Raw genomic sequence first — 19,072 nt, forward strand, 5'->3', positions numbered from 1 at the left:
CTAATGCTTTGCCTAAAAATGAAAAGTCTGATTTGGAGGAATGACGACAGGTGAACTATTGCTGGGGTGTCAGGTTTACCTCGGTCTGTACCATGGCAGGTCTCTGCGTGCGGAGCGTTTTTATGGTCTGGAACATGTCCACCACCCCTTCATACCTCATCCGCTCCAGAACAATACTTAAAGTGATGAAGACCCCTGTTCTGCCCACACCAGCACTGAGACAGAGAGAGAGACAGCAGTTCAGCACACATACTGTACACACAACATCTAGAGGTCAAATATTTGGGGTCGATAAAATTTGTTTCAAATAAGTCTCTTCTGTTCACCAAAGCAGCCTTTATTAACTGATCAAAAATATAGTAAAACTGTAATATTGTAAAATATTTGTACAAATTAAAATAGCTGTTTTCTATTTGAATATATTGTAAAATGTAATTTATTCCTATGATGAAAAGCTGAATTTTCATAACCCATCATTACTCCAGTCTTCAGTGTCTTTGCTGCTCAAGAAGCATGTTGAAAACAGTTGGGCTGTTTTTTGTTGAAACCTTGACCAGTTTTATTTTTGTTTTAATTCAATTTTATTTTTTGATTAATAGAAATTTCAAAAGAACAGCATGCATAATAGAAATATTTTATAACACTATAAATGTCTTTACTGTAACTTTTGATCAATTTAATGCATCCTTGCTGAATAAAAGTATTAATTTCTTGGTCACACTTTATTTTAGGGTCCAGTTCCCATGGTTAACTAACTATTAACTACTTTTGCCTCAGTAAACTCCTAATTACTGTAGTTGTTAAGTTGAGGTATTGGGTAGAATTAGGGATGTAGAATATGGTCATGCAGAATATGTGCTTTATAAGTACTAATAAACAGCCTATATGCTAGTAATATGCATGCTAATAAGCAGCTAGTTCATAGAGAGAACTGGTTCCTATACTAAAGCGTTACCAATTTCTTTTGGGGGAAAAAAAAAAATCTTTCTGACCCTACACTTTTAAACTGTCATGTACAGATACAAAGTCGGCTTTGGGATACAGTCAGTAAAATCTTAGACTGAGACATTTTTAATATAGATTTACCACATTTTGAATATTCAATATATCAGCCAGTGCTACTACAATCACACACTACATGCTCTGCTGCGCTCGTTCATTCTGCTTCTCACCTGCAGTGAACAGTAATTGGTCCGTCCTGACCAAACTGCTCCTTGGTTTTGTGGACTTGGCCAATGAAATCAATAAAGCCCTCTCCTGTCTTTGGCACGCCTTGTTCTGGCCAATCGGTGAACTGAAACTGACGGATCGTCCTAGACTGGCCATCCTGAGAGAGAATGAGAGTGTGATTTAAAGACACAGCACAGCTGAAGTCATGCGGTCACGTCTGATCGACTCACCCTGGCGTCTGTGACTTTAAACTCCCGTAGGATGTACTGCGGCATGTTGTATTCAGCCATGGGGTCCACGACGAAGTACTGGTAGCGTGCGGATCTCTCTGCAGGCCAGTACTGATGACACTTCTCCTGTGGAGCCAAACACTTGATTATAAGAGCAGTGCACACTTGGCTCAATTGCTTTGTCCAAAACCCAATGTTATTTTTTGCCTTTTGTCTCTGTGGTGTAATGCACAGAATGACAGCCTGAGGCCAGCATACAACCAGCTGATTTTCAGCATCATTAAAATTTCATTAGTCATTTGAGAATCAAGAGTATTTTTTGTAACAATTGCAGCAGAGTACTCAGACATTTTCCTGCATCCACATTGCATGTTTATTTGGTTATTATTATTTGATACACTTAAATCAGTCCCTTCAGGGTTTTGCGATCATGCAGTTGCAATAATGAATGCAAATATAACCAGGCTTCTCATTATTTGCAGCAGCTTGCATTTTTGCATTAGTTTTCCTTTTAGAGAATCAATAGTAGCTAATCAAAATCTATAAATCTGAGCCCAAACAAATTGATCAATGTGTGTTGAACTGCCAAACCACAAATGATTTCAGTAATTATGCACAAAGTTATTTACAGTAACAGTATTATATAGTATTGAGCAGTATTAAATAATGATGGTAATGGTAGGTTTTTAATGCAAAACCATGCAAAATTTGCTGCAAATATCACCACAATTTTTTTGAGAAAAGCTGCAGCAAATTCAGTGACTTTGGGATGCAAAATTAGAAAAAAAAGTCTTGCGAAATCCTGATGGGACTGTTGAATGATTCATAAAAAAAGAAAGCAGATCCATGTAAATCTTCTGCTCATTAAAGCTGCACATGAACATATATTTTCCATGACCTTGAATAGACTAACAGGCAATCACACACAAAAAGTTACTTCATGAGCTGCATTATAATTCAGTCTACTATTACAACTGTTTCTTTGTGCAGTTCTCCTCTTCATATTTCTATAAACTTCACGCTTTGCTGCTAAAAAGCAAAAGCGTTGCAATGTGTGACATGGAATCAAAGATTTAAACAGCTGAATGTGTTTTGAGCAGAGCTGCCTTAAAGCGTTTTATTTTAACAGCATTGATACACAATTTTTGTTAATATATATTTTTTAAAATATGTCTATATACATTAGTTTTTATTACATTTTAGTTTTCAAGTTTTAGACTTTTTAATTTAGAATTTAGAAACTAAATGAAAATTAGAAATGTTGCCTTGGCAGCTAGCTGAAAAATAAAAAATATATATTTTTCTATTTTATTTTATGCCAAGTAATGAAAATGTTTTTATGGTTTTAATTTTAGTTAATGAAAATAACCCTGCCTTAAAGTCGACAGGACATCAAAGATGAACAACATTTCACAATCCAATCAATTCCCAATGGATGCATTCAAGAGCTGCCCTACATTTTGCCGTTTTGAAGATCTTGTTTCACTCACATTACAGAAGTAAAATGGGTTTCAAAGAGCCATTCACATTGACTTTGTTCACTGTGCAGGAATGTGAGAATCTGGCACAGTGACAATGGCGTGGACTCACCCGTCCCATCTCTCTGAGCTTCGTCAGCATCACCACGATGGTGGAGTTGTGCTCCCAAAGCATCCTCCAGAAGTCCTCTGTGGTTTCAGAGAGAGAACCTTGTGTGGCGATATACGCCTTCTGCTGCCTGCAGGAACAACACAAGAAGATACAGCTTAAAAACACATGAATCTAGACAGAATGCTAATGAACAGCTCTCTCCAGGAGTGACGTGGGAAGATTGAGGGAAGAGTGATTCCTCTAGTCTAACAGCAGGAGGCGCTGCTGCTCCGTCACTGTGATCATAAATGCACAACACAGACTGACCGGAAGATAAAGCTGCAGTAAGAGAGAGAGAGAGAGAGAGAGAGAGAGAGAGTGTGAGACGGGTGAGAAAGATGCTGGGTGTGGAGGATGAGACAGAGAGACAGAGCTCTAGATCACTCTGACTGTGTCACGCTCATGCTGGTGTCCTGCTGTGAGATCCCGAGGTCTCTGCTGAAGGGTTTTTTGAGATAAACTGAGCAAATGCATTTCTGACGTGGTTGAACAAGGGCAGGAAATGTCTAATCTGACTTTAGCAGCCTCATTATTCTCTTTCAGTGATTTTATTAGTGCAGGACTCTGAGTAACTGTACTGCCGCTTAAATCTATCTATCTATCTATGACTGCATGACCTTAACACCTTCAAACTTTTGGCCAGGCTTTCTCAAGTCAACATCAAAACTGAACTTTTAATCCTTTTTTTATGACATCGTGGTGAGGTGATAATGTTGTGAATACCTCTTATATTGAAATCCTAAATTAATGTCCAATGTCTTGGACTACAATATCTTACATCACTGCTTATTTGCATAAAATGTAGCTTCCTTAGACACACCCATATTGTCAATGATCTGTGACTCTCACTGACTTCAGCACATTTGGTCACTGTATGAGTGAACGCATCTTCACGCAGGGCACACACACACACACACACACACACACATACACACACACACACACACACACGCTGAAAGCTTATCAAGCTAAAAGCATGTGAAAGCCCTTCTCCCTCTGTCCTTCATTACAAACACGATTACTGCCAATTACGCTGTTTACACTTCAGTACAGCGGCAGATGCAGTGGGAGCTCTTTGATTGGCCGTTAATTTGATTAAGGGCCAATAATGAGTCCAGATTCTTGACACACCTCCGCCCCTCCGCCTCACATGACCCCTCAGCAGCAGCAAAGGAAGTGCTTGATTCAGGAAGTTAGTAAAGGACTATTCATATGAAGCACTGATATTTGCAGTAAATGTTCACTGTGGCAGAAAGTTGCACTGAATCAATGATTCTCAGAGACTATAGTCACAGCAGACCACATAGATACTGTCTTAGGTAATGCAATTTTAATATCCATTTTGTCCAGTTTTTCATTCAAAGGAAATTCTTCAATAAAGTGTTTTCAATGCACAATCCATCGAACAGACTACAGCAAAAAGAAGAGATATGAAAAGTAATTGCTTACAAAATAAGCATGTCTTTAACATGAACACTATTCATACTAAATTAATCCTACACACTCTGAAATACTTAACTCTGATTGGTCAGTCGCAGCATTCTGATGCCATACTTCTATAATGAGTGCTGAACTGTCTAATTAGCAGTGTCGTCATTCTTCTAAACTTCTCATTTTGTGTTCCAAAGAAGAAGGAATAAGTCAAATGATAAGACATAATGACATGACGATTCATAAATAGTAACAGAACCAGGCATGTGGTCAGCTAAAAATAATGTAAAAATACATTTTATTATAAAAAAATCATATAAAAATATTGTTTTTATTTTATTATTTAAATTATAAAAATTAAATCAAAGAAATATTACTACTGCAGTAATAACACTGAACTGTAACAGAAATAAAAGCAGGTATTTATTATTATTATCATTTAAAATAATAATAATAAATATTTTTATTTTCTTATTATTTAAATATAAAAAATTAAGCCAATAAAGAAATGTTACTATTATTCAATATTAATATTGTATTGTAAAATAAAAAAACAAGTATTTATTATTATTATTTATTTAATTGTATTTTACAGAACAACAGTAAAATTACAATAATATTTATTCCTAACTAATGCACTTCTCATTATAATTGGTTGGTGTGTGATGCATTTTCAAAGGCACGTTATAAGTGTCCCAAACTCACAGCACTGGTGAAGATTTCATGTGGAGCAGCATTCACCGTTAACCGAGACACTGAAAACACTGAATCATGAGCCACTCGCGCATAAATGAACACAGTGTCGTGCTTCACTCTGAAACGCACACACAGCTCATCAGACTACATATTTACACAATTAATTCACAGTCATTAACATTCATATTTCAGGTCGGAAGATAAATCTGTATCAATTTGGAAAAATATCAATGCTAGGAATGTTGTTGGTGGAATTATGCCTTAACTCTGTGTCTGAGCGGTGGGCTTGACTCAAACCCACTGCAGTCTGAACGTTTATCTGTGCGTCTGTGATGGATTGAGCTCTTCATGGAGACCGGACTCCTCATGATGGGTAATCCTTTTATTTGTGCGCTGAACTGTGTGCATCACCTGTCAGCTCGGGGCCACAGGGCCACGTCGATTCCCCAGTGCTGATAGCGCTCCAGTTATGGACAGTCCTGCCAATAAGAACAATTTGTCCTGACAACTAGCAGCACAAAGGCAGTAGACACGCAGACGCAGACTTCCGAGACGGGCCATGACTCTGAGCTGTCACATCCAGCAGGAGTCAAAGAGACGGGGGACAGTGACGGAGAGACTCGCTGCCGTTCGTGGCAGCAGCACCTCTTCAGAAGAACACGCCATCTTTCATCCGATTTCTCCAGAGTCTGATTCACAGTTGGTCTCAATTGGTTCTCAGATCTCTGTTTATGACTTCAGGCAAAATTCTGAATAAGATCTGGCTCCCTTTCACTTTACGAGTGAGTTTGAATCAAGTTAGCCGCACTACAGGATGTTGAATTGAAATGACAGGAAGTGGAATTTACTGAATTGCAATCGCAAACCCTGATTCACATACCTGTATCCGTCGATGAAGCTGGAGTTAATGTAGTCGGACCCCTCCACCCCTCTGATTGGCTGCAGACACACACGGCTGGACTCGAAGGGCATGATGTTGACCAGTCGGTTCTTGAATTTGTTGCACGGCAGACTAGCGCTGATGAATCTAGAGGTGTGTGCTTTAGAGTTGGCCAGTTTCTGCAGTGAGAAAAGACACAGAACACATATAATAAATATTTTTATTTTCTTATTATTTAAATATAAAAAATTAAGCCAATAAAGAAATGTTACTATTATTCAATATTAATATTGTATTGTAAAATAAAAAAACAAGTATTTATTATTATTATTTATTTAATTGTATTTTACAGAACAACAGTAAAATTACAATAATATTTATTCCTAACTAATGCACTTCTCATTATAATTGGTTGGTGTGTGATGCATTTTCAAAGGCACGTTATAAGTGTCCCAAACTCACAGCACTGGTGAAGATTTCATGTGGAGCAGCATTCACCGTTAACCGAGACACTGAAAACACTGAATCATGAGCCACTCGCGCATAAATGAACACAGTGTCGTGCTTCACTCTGAAACGCACACACAGCTCATCAGACTACATATTTACACAATTAATTCACAGTCATTAACATTCATATTTCAGGTCGGAAGATAAATCTGTATCAATTTGGAAAAATATCAATGCTAGGAATGTTGTTGGTGGAATTATGCCTTAACTCTGTGTCTGAGCGGTGGGCTTGACTCAAACCCACTGCAGTCTGAACGTTTATCTGTGCGTCTGTGATGGATTGAGCTCTTCATGGAGACCGGACTCCTCATGATGGGTAATCCTTTTATTTGTGCGCTGAACTGTGTGCATCACCTGTCAGCTCGGGGCCACAGGGCCACGTCGATTCCCCAGTGCTGATAGCGCTCCAGTTATGGACAGTCCTGCCAATAAGAACAATTTGTCCTGACAACTAGCAGCACAAAGGCAGTAGACACGCAGACGCAGACTTCCGAGACGGGCCATGACTCTGAGCTGTCACATCCAGCAGGAGTCAAAGAGACGGGGGACAGTGACGGAGAGACTCGCTGCCGTTCGTGGCAGCAGCACCTCTTCAGAAGAACACGCCATCTTTCATCCGATTTCTCCAGAGTCTGATTCACAGTTGGTCTCAATTGGTTCTCAGATCTCTGTTTATGACTTCAGGCAAAATTCTGAATAAGATCTGGCTCCCTTTCACTTTACGAGTGAGTTTGAATCAAGTTAGCCGCACTACAGGATGTTGAATTGAAATGACAGGAAGTGGAATTTACTGAATTGCAATCGCAAACCCTGATTCACATACCTGTATCCGTCGATGAAGCTGGAGTTAATGTAGTCGGACCCCTCCACCCCTCTGATTGGCTGCAGACACACACGGCTGGACTCGAAGGGCATGATGTTGACCAGTCGGTTCTTGAATTTGTTGCACGGCAGACTAGCGCTGATGAATCTAGAGGTGTGTGCTTTAGAGTTGGCCAGTTTCTGCAGTGAGAAAAGACACAGAACACATTCATATTGCTCTGAAATCCTGAAACAGAATCATACACACCACTAATCAAAGGTTGAAAAAACAAAGGATGCATTAAATTGGTCAAAATTGACAGTAAAGACATTTATAATGTTACAAAAGATGGAGTTTTACATAAATACTGTTCTCTTCATCAAAATTATGACGGGTTCCACAAAAATATGAAGCAGCACAACTGTTTTCAACACTAATAATAATCAGAAATGTTTCTTGAGCAGCAAATCAGCATATTAGAATGATTTCTGAAGATCATGTGACACCGAAGACTGGACTAATGATGCTGAAAATTCAGCGTTGATCACAGGAATATATTACATCTTAATATTAAAAATTACAAAATTAAATTGCAATAATATTACAGAATATTAAAATATCTGATCAAATAAATGCAGCCTTAGTGAGCAGAAAAGCTTCTTTCAAAAACATGAAGAAATCTTACAGACTCGCTGAGGACAATTAATAAGATGACATTTTAGCCTTTCAGACATTAGCATACTGTCATTTTCTTTTTCTTTTTGTGAGTTTAGAATAAATATTCCATAAAATATGTTTCTTTTAAATATCAGCTTTTTGTGTGCATCTTATCTGGCATCATTATACTGTATAATAATCCATTCTAGATATTACATTCAGCACTGGTCATTAATCAGAAGGAATGCTCCGAGTTCAATAGTTAAGCTCAAGTTCAGTATTCATGGCATAATGTTGATTACCACACTGAAACTCTAAAGCGTTTTTTCCATCGTCAACATTTGACATCTTTCTTTGGGGAGAATGAGGTGTTTTGAGTGCCTTTGTTCTAAACCTTCAAATGATGCAAAAAGATGCATCATGGGAAAAACAGCCCATTAAAATCATTCATGTTGTGCAGGGAAAGCCAAACGTGTTTCCACACAGCTCTGACTGCACTGGCCCTTCAGAATCACACCATTCTTATCCGCTGGTGAAACAACATCAAGCATTAAAACCTGATTACATCCTCGGCGGATCTATAATGATCCTGCATGTAAAGCAGCTCTGAGCCTCATCATCCGGGCTGTGGAGCGTCTCTGAGGACAGCTGCTGTATGTTAAATGAGTGTTTGCATGCATCTATAGCTCTCACCACAGTCACAGATACGGCCTGTCAGCTTCTCCATCAGCACCAACTTACTGTTTAAGCAGTTAAAATGTGCACTTTTGCTTTGGTAAAATTTCAGCGTGCATATCTTTTCTCTTTCTACAGCAGTTGTTCTAGTGTAGCATTACTGAAAATGAAATGAAGCTTAACCATTATAGATGAGAATCATAAAGAAATGACTAATTCAGATTCAGATTCTACACAATCATTCCGGTTCCGTTAACAAAATGAGAAATGTTTTTGAATAAACACTTGTTCTTGATTCCCAATCAGTGTTATTTTAGTGTTATTTATTTACTATTATATTGTTTATTAATATTTGAATGAGCTTTTTATGGTAACACTTTACAATAATGTTTCATTTGAGAACAATACTTATATAGCATTTATTAATCTTAGTTAATGTTAAGTTTAACATTTACTTATTCACTATTAAAATCAAAAGATGTATATGTTAACATTAGTTAACAATTAGTTAGGATATTTTTTAACTTAAATTTTTTATCATTTTTGAAGTGAGACCTGATTTTAAGCGTTACCTTTTATTTTTTAGATTTTCAGGTTTCATTTTAGTAATTGTGTTATGTGCATTCATTCATTCGTTCATTCATTCAGTTTTAGTTTTTATTTATTTCCAGTTAATTTAATAATCAACATTATTACGTTTACTTAACTTGAGCTTAACTTGAAGCATTCCCTATATTTCATTACCAATGACCAGTGCTGATTCTTATACCTAGTAATTTAAATGCTTGAGCTTAAAACTTATTTCAGTCATAATAATTAACATTTATGAAGCACTTATAATTTAGTTTGTTATCATCCAATATTTATATTTCAGTTTATTCCAGCTGTATTTCTATTAACAAAACAGTTTTAGTTAACAACAATAACCCTGTTCCCAACTCCAAAAATGAGGCAAGATAAATATCTTTTGCATGCTAATCAGACATTTTAACAAGCAACAAGGCATAGGTTTGTCATTTGGTTCCATAGAGCTGTACACTAAACATCAAACACGTTCTGATCGGCTGTGATTTTGTGCCTTCATGCTGTGTTTTGCTTTCAGTGAGAAGAGAAAAACGGACACAGGAACCCTGTTGTGACGTGGCAGGTTAGGATGAAGTCTGTGTGTGTTTTCTGACCTTAAACTCCAGTTCCATGGCGGTGACAGTGTCTCCTGGTGACACCTGCGTGAGTTTCTGGATGTGTGTGTACAGGCTCCGCGCCGGGACCTCTGTGTTCCCGCAGGTGGCGGCCTCCAGCAGGGCCTCGTGGATGAAGATATACTGATCTTCCGTCTGCACCATGTAGTTCCTCTGAGCGCGCATGCAGGTCACGTGACCGTAGATATCCACCGACTTCTCGTGCTTCATCCGCTCCAGCATGGCCTCTATTATGATAAAACAGCCTGTCCGACCCACGCCAGCGCTGCCATGGAAACACAGATGTAGACTGAATTCACAGACACACGCGCATGTTAATAGATATGTGAGCAGACATCATGCTCTACCTGCAGTGCACCACCATGGGTCCGGCGTCAGGTGGGTTGCAGGCCTTGACCCTGCGTAGAAAGGCTAAAATTGGCGTGGGGTATTCGGGAACGCCGTGATCCGGCCAGGCCATGAACTGGAACTGCCGAACTTCCCGTTTCTCACTTGACCCATTCTGTTTCAAGACATTTAAAGAGATACAGTCAAACCAAAATGTATTCAGACACCTTCAACATTTCTCACATTATGTCACAGTTTATTCGCTATAGTTTAGAAAATGGTAATAAAATATGACAAGAACTCAGAGTTAAACTGTGTCAGGACAAATTCATCTTGATAATGTCAGATAACTTTGATAGAAAGGTATGTAATGAATTACAATCAACCAAAAATTATTCAGCTGTTAAATTTATGTATACAATTAGATAATACCAATTTAGGTCAACCAATTATCAAGCAATACTTAATTCTGTTCAGTCTGTGGTGTAAAAAGGTATCTATCTATCTAAATGTTGGAATTGCCATGTGATGTGCATAAACTATGTAAGTTAAATATATTGTAAAATATAATAAGTTAAATATAAATGTACAGTCATTATTTAATCTACTATAAAAGCCTATATAATTGTTATAAAATCTTTTTCTAATTAAACATTTTTTTGAAAATGTTGCTAGTATCCTAGTATCCTAGCAGACTGTAAGTTACCAAGAGGCAGATTTGTCTTCTACTGTTAATTAAATTTGGATGTTTTTGTGGAACTTTTTCCATCTTCATTTATTCAGATCCGCTGTGCAACATCTCAACATCACAGAAATACATTTTCAGCATTAATGAGCAGAAGCTTTAGTCATATGTGTGAATGCAGTATATCTGACTGTTTAAAAAATGTGTCAAACATAAATCAAAATGAACACCTAAAACTTATTTTCTGGTTGTTTTGTGTATAAGGTTTTCATTACATTATATTTTTCAACAGAATACAATTTAAATCAAATAATTTCTGACTGCTGGTACAATCAAAAACAAAAGAAAAATCAAAATATATGTCAGTTACATCATCTATAAACTGCCACACACAGACCTTATAGAGAGCGAAGGTCCTGACGCTGTAGGTGGCTAACTCCACTGTATCCAGCATGGACACTTGAATCATGCCGTATGTCTCTGTTCCACGGCTCGGCCAGTACTGATCACACTTCACCTGCAATCACAGACACACACAAACATCACACATCAGGGACCATAAGAGCACAGGAGACGGGTGAGAGGAGGCCAGCTGAAGCAGATGGGGGCATCACGCACCACAGACCGGCCAGAACTGTGGCGGAACCTCCGGCTCTGATAACACACACGGGTCACATACTGTGAACACACACACACACACACACACACACTGAGCACAGAGGGCTGTGTGAGTAATGGCCGGCAGGTCTGGGGTTGAGATGCATTAGAGTGACCTATCTGGGCTTCCGTAAACACTGCTGTCCTTCCTCAACAAAGAATAGGTACAATCTGTGCACTTCTTCAAGCTGATTAATAAATATGGCTGATTAACCCAACGCCCATAATTTTGCATCTTTAAAGTGAACAAAGTATTTTTTTCATTTTCCCAATTGAGGATGTTCCTGATGTCCCGTTCATCAAACCTTTCATTTGAATTAAAGAAGGAAATAAAGGCAATTCCTATTGTGGAATGAATATCATCCTGTTTCTTCTCACGATGCACAATATATTTGTGACAATAGAGCACAGCAAGTGCAACTGTGTATTACAGTGTGTTTGTCTACAGTATATTCAAACATTTGAATGACTTTAAGCACATATTCTAGAATGAAACTTTGCAGAAAAACAAATAAATAAATACACAAATAAAATTACATTTGTATAGTACTGATCTACAATATTGGCCACCATATCAAAAAAGTATGATCATTATTATTATAATTTTTGGTAACACTTTACAATAAGGTTCCATTTGTTAATATTAGTTAACTACTTTAGTAAACATAAACTAACAACAATGAAAAATACTTCTAAAGCATTTATTAATCTCAGTTAATGTTGATTTGCCAATACATTATTAAAAAATTTCATCTTTTAATGTTATTTAATGGACTTAAGCTAAAATGGACTATAAATGGAAAATCTATCTATCTATCCATATGTACTGTATCTCATCAATTGATATTATACAGAAAATTATAATATAATCGTGAATCGTGAGGTACATAATTCCACTAGAAAGCTTGCGTCGAATCACATTCATGTATATTGAGATTGACCATGTGGAGGAAAAACAGAATGACCATCTGGTCACACGGCAGGTGAGGGAACATGTGATGCCTCCCTCTCTCACAAACACACATGCACACACATCACTTCCTGTTCAACAGTCCTATGAGGACACTTATGCTCACTTCCTGTCCTATGTCATTCACAGACAGGGCACGTGTTTGCATGTGTCCCCGAGGCTTTTGGGATATTATCTGACATCCTAGAAATTCAAAAATGAAATCTCTGTCATCATTTGCTGTGATCTTTATAGTGATTAATGGTCTTTATAAATTCAAATTTTGAACTGTTCCTTCAGATTGTTTATTTAATTCCATATAAAGCCCAATACACTCTCCTGACAGATGTTGATCTCTTGTCATCACAAAACCCATTTCTCTCTTTGGGGCAGGAACCAGACAACACGAGATGAGGAGTAAAATCTCACCCTGCTCTTCTCCTCCAGTCTGGTCATCATGACGATAGTGCTGGTCCTCTGCTCCCACACCATCCTCCAGAAGTCACTGAACGTCTCGGGCAGAGGACCCTGAGTGGCGATGTAGGCGTTCTGCTTGCGGTAGCCGTCAATGTAGTTTCCATTGATGTAGTCGCTCCCCGGTACACCTGCGGTTCAGCAGTGCAGTGTTAACACACAACGCAGGGCTGAGAACTGAGCGCTCATTGTACTGATGGCGTTGGTAAGCCCACGTGGAATCTGCACACTTTTATTATTTATTTTCGAGTTATATTTTAAAATATATTAAACAGCATTGAAAGTACCTTGAAATTATCCAAAATATTTAATAAGCAGGCATGATTTAGACTTAATGGCCTTTCACAGAATTCAGTAGGTGCAGATTCTGTGCAGAACTGGTCATTGCTGAATGACTCTTCATTTTGACGTCAAGTTAAAAACACTACTGTTTAAAAGCGTGAGGTCAGTAAGATGCTTTTGAAGAAATTAATACTTTTATTCAGCAAGGATGCATTAAATTGATCAAAAGTGACAGTGAAGACATTTATAATGTTACAAAAGGTTTCTATTTCATAAAAATGCTGTTCTTTTGAACATTCTAGAATCTTGAAAAAAAATGCATCATGAAACATATTCGGCAGCACAACTGTTTTCAACATTGATAATAATCAGAAATGTTTCCTGAGCGGCAAATCAGCGTATTAGAATGATTTCTGAAGAATCATGTGACACTGAAGACTGGAGTAATGATGATGCTGAAAATTCAGCTTTGATCACTGGAATCAATTAGATTTGACCATCTATTCACATAGAAAATAGTGATTTTAAATGGTAATATTTTGATGTATTTTCGATTAAATCAATGCAGCTTTGGTGAGCAGAAGAGACTCAAAAAAGCATTAAAAAATCTCACTGACCTCAAACATTCTGACCTCAAACTACTATAAGTACGTGTGTTTTTGGACTCACCATCAATGGGGGTCAGCACGACTCTGGAGTGATCGTAAGCGATGACGTTTGCATAGCGGTTCTTGGGCTTGTTGACCTCCAGGTTGGAGTTTTCCCAGGTGAACTGCTGGCTGGGGTCAATAGACTGCAGAACAGAAAGACAAAACATGAGAACATTTGTTAGAAAGCTTGACCAACATCACTGACAGAAAAAGGAAGACAACAGACACATTTAACCTTTGAAATGATCCAGTTCGAATACTAAACATCACATGAGAAGGAGAAAAAGTTAATAATTCTTTCATATCATTCAAATCCTCTGCAGACTGTTTTCCAGCAGGTTTCCTAAATACGCGCTCATCTGTCATTATTTGCCCGTTATTTAGTCCTGCCACCAATCTTACGCCACTGGTTGAGCCAAACCATGACATGTCTACTCATGAAAACCTATTTTACTCTAACGTGATTTAGTGAAACAGGATATTCAATAAGAAAAGAAGATACAGGGAAACAGTATAATTTAATGAGGGAACTGACTGGAAGCTCATATGACAGGTGACTAGAGAGAAGGGGTTTAAAAAAATAAGAGGGTTTGGTGACGTCAGCTAAAAACTGAAGTCATTCAGAGGTGGAGCAAGCTTCATTTCAACTTGATGAAAGTTTACAAAGCCATGGAATAATGTGCACCAATGAATCATTCATAATAAGATAAGTCTGGCACAGCAGGAACTGATGCTGCAAAACCTAGCAGACGCACCACACTGTGAATCTCTACCTTGACCTGCCCACGATCACGGAGCCGGAATCGGCCCGCGCTTTAGAGACCTGCCTAATCCAGCCCTGCTGTTACCATAGCGATGAGATAACGGGTCAGAGGGTGAGGTTCAGACGTCTGCTCTCTAGTCTCCCTGCATCACATTACTGCAGCTCTGAGACGCTGCATTCTAGCAATTATGATAAACAAAACATATCAACTATATGAAACATAATACCATTCAAAAGTTCGGGGAGGGTCGATATAAATCTTATGCTTGCCAAGGTTGCATTTATTTGACCAAAAATACAGTAAAAACTGTAATATTGTGAAATATTATTACATTTTAAATGACCTGTTTTCTATGTGAATATATGTTAAAATGTAATTTATTCCTGTGATGCAAAGCTGAATTTTCAGCATCATTACTCCAGTATTCAGCGTCACATGATTCTTCAGAAATCATTCTAATATGCTGATTTGCTGCTCAAGAAACATTTCTGATTATTAGCAATGTTGAAAACTACCGCATATTTTTGCATATTTTTCATGATTCTTTGATGAATGAAAAGTTCAAAGAAACAGCATTGATTTGAAACAGACATCTTTTTATAACATTATAGATGTCTTCAATGTCACTTTTGATCAGTTTAATGCATCCTTGCTGAATAAAAGTATTAATTTCTTAAAAATAAAAAAAAGTCTTAATAAGCCCAATCTTTTGAACGTGAGATGCGAATGCTCTTAAATGATGGTGGATGGTGACATGTACAGTTCATTCTAAGGGTAATGTGACATTCTTCTAGATGTATATGGAATGAAGAGCAACCAAAGCCTGATCTTCTGTCTACTAACAGATGGATTATGAAGAACCATAAATGAATAATCAATAATCACTACACATCTGCCATATTTCAAATGATTGTATGTCAGCTTAATCTGTCTAACAGCACAGTGTATTTTTATTTGATTGTGTGCATTTGTTTGTGGTTATGTACGATTATGTGTTTGTGATGAGGATTGTATTGATCTCTGGCAAAGGCTGCATCAATGCATTTAAAATAAACACACACAAGCCTTATGTGCTTTCTGTGTTTCATATCTTAACATTGTTAACCTGACAGTAATATTCACAAGAAGAAATCTGGAAATTTGGAGGCCAAAACACAACACAATCACAGCTAATCAGAAGAGTGTGTGACAAGTTCTGTCAGTTTGTTCGCACTTTAGATAAAACACAATTTCTATTTCTTGGACTTGCATGACACCTCTCCAGATGGCACTGATGGATTTGTCATATTATATTAATGTTTCTCTGCATCCACCATCAATCAGTTCTTTCTCATCTATATGTGATAGTTAATATACATGAGGAACGGTACTTCAGACCAATGGGTTTATGGTGTGAATATAACATAACTCTGACCTACAGTATGTTAAGTCTCCAGAGCAATGAAACAGCAACATCTGAGCAATAAAATATTCATCTGAATAGCACTTAATAGTGTCTCTCTGTCACATTATATAGTGAAATCTTCTCTCTCGTCTCTGTCTACTGTATGGGCGGCTATTCGTGTCTTATTAAGGAACACGTGTCTTATTAAGTGGTCTTCTGTTTTTTTAACTGTTAAAAACATCATAGGTTTTAATGCAGGTGTATGTATGATCTGAGGATGTGTTGTCCTCGTGTGCTGTTAGCTCTGTCCTGATCTGCGGTTGCTCTCCATTATAAAAGAAGGATAAATATAGCAGAGTACTTTTTAAAAATGTCTCTAGAAGTGAAATACATTCACAAAGTTAATATTAATGTACCAAAAAGCTTTGATGAGCTCGACTGAAGATCTGCTGGACATTTTCTTCATCTGGTAGCTCTCTGTTTTATTTAAATCTGTTGCACTGAGTACAGTATTATCGTGGCCACAGGCAATGTGGTTGTGCTGTTACTACACAACCTGCCCACAAACACACAAAAAGCTTTATGGTCTTCGTTTATGATATTCCTAGTTTAAGAACAAGTTTTAACATAAATTTTTTTAAAAATTCTGCATCTTTATACCATCGTGAGCAGATCATGGTCAGTCTAATGTAAACAAAAACTCATATAAAAATGTTTACACTTAAATAAAATCAAGCTGTTTAAATAATAATAAAAAAGTTTGACATATACACTACCATACAAAAATCTTGAGTTGGTATTTTTTTTTCAAATGTTTTTGAAAGAAGTCTCTTGTGCCCATCTAAGCTGCATTTATTTGATTAAAAGTACAGTGAAAACAATAATATTGTGAAATTACTATTTAAATTTTTTTATTTTATTTTGTCATATATGTTCAAATGTAATTTATTCCTGTTAGCAAAGCTGAATTTTTCAGCATCATTACATCATTCAAAAGAATAGCATTTATTTGAAACAGGAATATTTCTTAAAATTATACATGTCCTTATTGTAAGTTTTGATCAATTTAATGCTTCCTTGCTGAATAAAAGTATTGCTTTCTTTTAAAAAAAACTTTTGAATTGTAGTGTGTATGAAATAAAATGCACGCTGTACTCAGTTAGGAGGACATTCCCACAGATGACAGGCTCACACTGATCTATCTCTATCTTATTATTTACCTACAGATATAGTACTTTCTCTCCATCTTTGTACACAGTTCCCTCCCCATAAGCCTGTCTTTATCTGTTTATCCTGTTAGCTTCTTTTGTATTGCAGTTTAATGTGAGCCATTTGGTGTTTGATTAGATTACTGTTGCTCCCTCAGTATTTGATGTCTATATTAAGGTCTTGATTGTTTAAGTACTCAGAAGAGCTGCTCAAAGTACAATAACAATTCAAGCAGGCAGCAGAGTCCTGCCCCTTCCCCAAACACACACATACACACACACACACACACACACACACACACACTGCAGGATTAGCCGTCTAATAAAGCAGGTGACTCTCACACTCATTACACTCCTAATAGAGTCGTTTCCCAGCTTTAATTTCAAGCTCTGGCGATCTGGGTACTGCCTGAGATGTTGATGTGACCGTGTGTGTGTGTGTGTGTGTGTGTGCGCGTGTGTGTGGACTATCTGTAAATCCATGTGTAACTTGTAGTATTATGAAGATGCACAAGTTCTTAGTGTCATTGCAGCACATTTGAGTAATGCAGAGCAGTACTTGCTGAACATGAGATGTTGAAGAGTTCACATTCATAAAATCTTTCCGAGATTGTACGGTGAACACATTTAGCTGTTTGTCTGTGATGGCGTAGTCACAGCATCAGACAGTCGGACACAGGCCGTCCGCTGACTTTCTGAACAATTCTGCACACAAAAATGTCAACATCTGGCTCAAAATTAGCTCTTTCAATATGTTTGGCTGGCTTTATGCAATTTCTTGCAGTAGTTGGGGTTCATCAGTCCAACAAAGGTCATATTTTAAAGCAATAAGCGCTTCTGACAAAATAACTAATCACTGGATTTTTCAGTTAATTGCCAATTTCTTCAGTGTTTCAGTGATCAAGTTGGTTTATTATTGTGGTTTCAGCTATTTTGAATAGATCTGCCCCTAACTAATGTAAAGCATAAAAACTGTGGTTGGTAGCTTTACATGCTGTTCAGATGGGAGGTTTTCTAAAGAGAAACCAATATCAAATGTCTGGCCAAACTAGCAATGGAAGAACTCAATTCACTTTCACGTCTCATGATTGTTATTAACATGACTGTTATTATATTTGTTAATGTTTTTGAAAGAAGTCTCTTTTGCTCACCACGGATGCATTTATTTGATCAAAAATACAGTAAAAATAGTAATGTTGTGAAATATTACTAAAATTTTAAATAGCTGTTTTCTATGTGAATATATGTTAAACTGTAATTGATTGCTGTGATCAAAGCTGAATTTCAGCATCATTACTCCAGTCTTCAGTGTCACATGATTCTTCAAAAATCATTCTAATATGCTGATTTTCTGCTCAAGAAACTTTGCTGATTATAATCAATATTGAGAACAGTTATGCTGCCGAATATTTTTGTGGAAACCGTGATACATTTTACTTTTCAGGATTCTTTGATGAACAGAAAGTTCTAAAGAACAGCATTTATTTGAAACAGAAATCTTTTGTAACATTACAAATGTATTTACTGTTATTTTTGATCAATTCAATGCATTCGTGCTGAAAAAAAGTATTAATTTCTTACTGACACCAAACTTTTGAATGGTTAGTGATATGATTAGCACAGTTAAATGAAACAGACCTTCTTCTCAAACCTTATAAACAGAAACTTAAAACAACACTTTTTTGCTGCTGTTGAGAGACTAACAACTTTTTCAAAAGTGTGCTTAACTGTTTAGAAGCAGATCTCTTAGAAGTGGTAAACACCTCACTTCTTTCTGGGACTTTTCCAAACTCCCTGAAAACTGCAGTTGTTA

The 19,072-nt window shown here is 37.1% G+C and overlaps 1 protein-coding gene across 1 annotated transcript in view; it reads right to left on the reverse strand.

Annotated features, from left to right (window-relative positions):
* Positions 1-19,072, reverse strand: part of ptprfa (protein tyrosine phosphatase receptor type Fa) — a 207,242-nt gene that overhangs the window by 1,442 nt on the left and 186,728 nt on the right. The window contains exons 24-33 of the mRNA XM_016560916.1: positions 13,923-14,046; positions 12,927-13,102; positions 11,289-11,408; positions 10,227-10,381; positions 9,859-10,144; positions 7,370-7,548; positions 2,991-3,117; positions 1,401-1,526; positions 1,173-1,327; positions 80-215 (exon numbers count right to left, since the gene is read on the reverse strand). Coding sequence (XP_016416402.1) covers positions 80-215; positions 1,173-1,327; positions 1,401-1,526; positions 2,991-3,117; positions 7,370-7,548; positions 9,859-10,144; positions 10,227-10,381; positions 11,289-11,408; positions 12,927-13,102; positions 13,923-14,046 — 1,584 coding nt within the window. The remainder of the gene's footprint in view (positions 1-79; positions 216-1,172; positions 1,328-1,400; positions 1,527-2,990; positions 3,118-7,369; positions 7,549-9,858; positions 10,145-10,226; positions 10,382-11,288; positions 11,409-12,926; positions 13,103-13,922; positions 14,047-19,072) is intronic.

This window comes from Sinocyclocheilus rhinocerous, unplaced genomic scaffold (assembly GCF_001515625.1).
Source record: "Sinocyclocheilus rhinocerous isolate Xijiao unplaced genomic scaffold, SAMN03320098_v1.1 scaffold588, whole genome shotgun sequence".
Taxonomy (NCBI): domain Eukaryota; kingdom Metazoa; phylum Chordata; class Actinopteri; order Cypriniformes; family Cyprinidae; genus Sinocyclocheilus; species Sinocyclocheilus rhinocerous.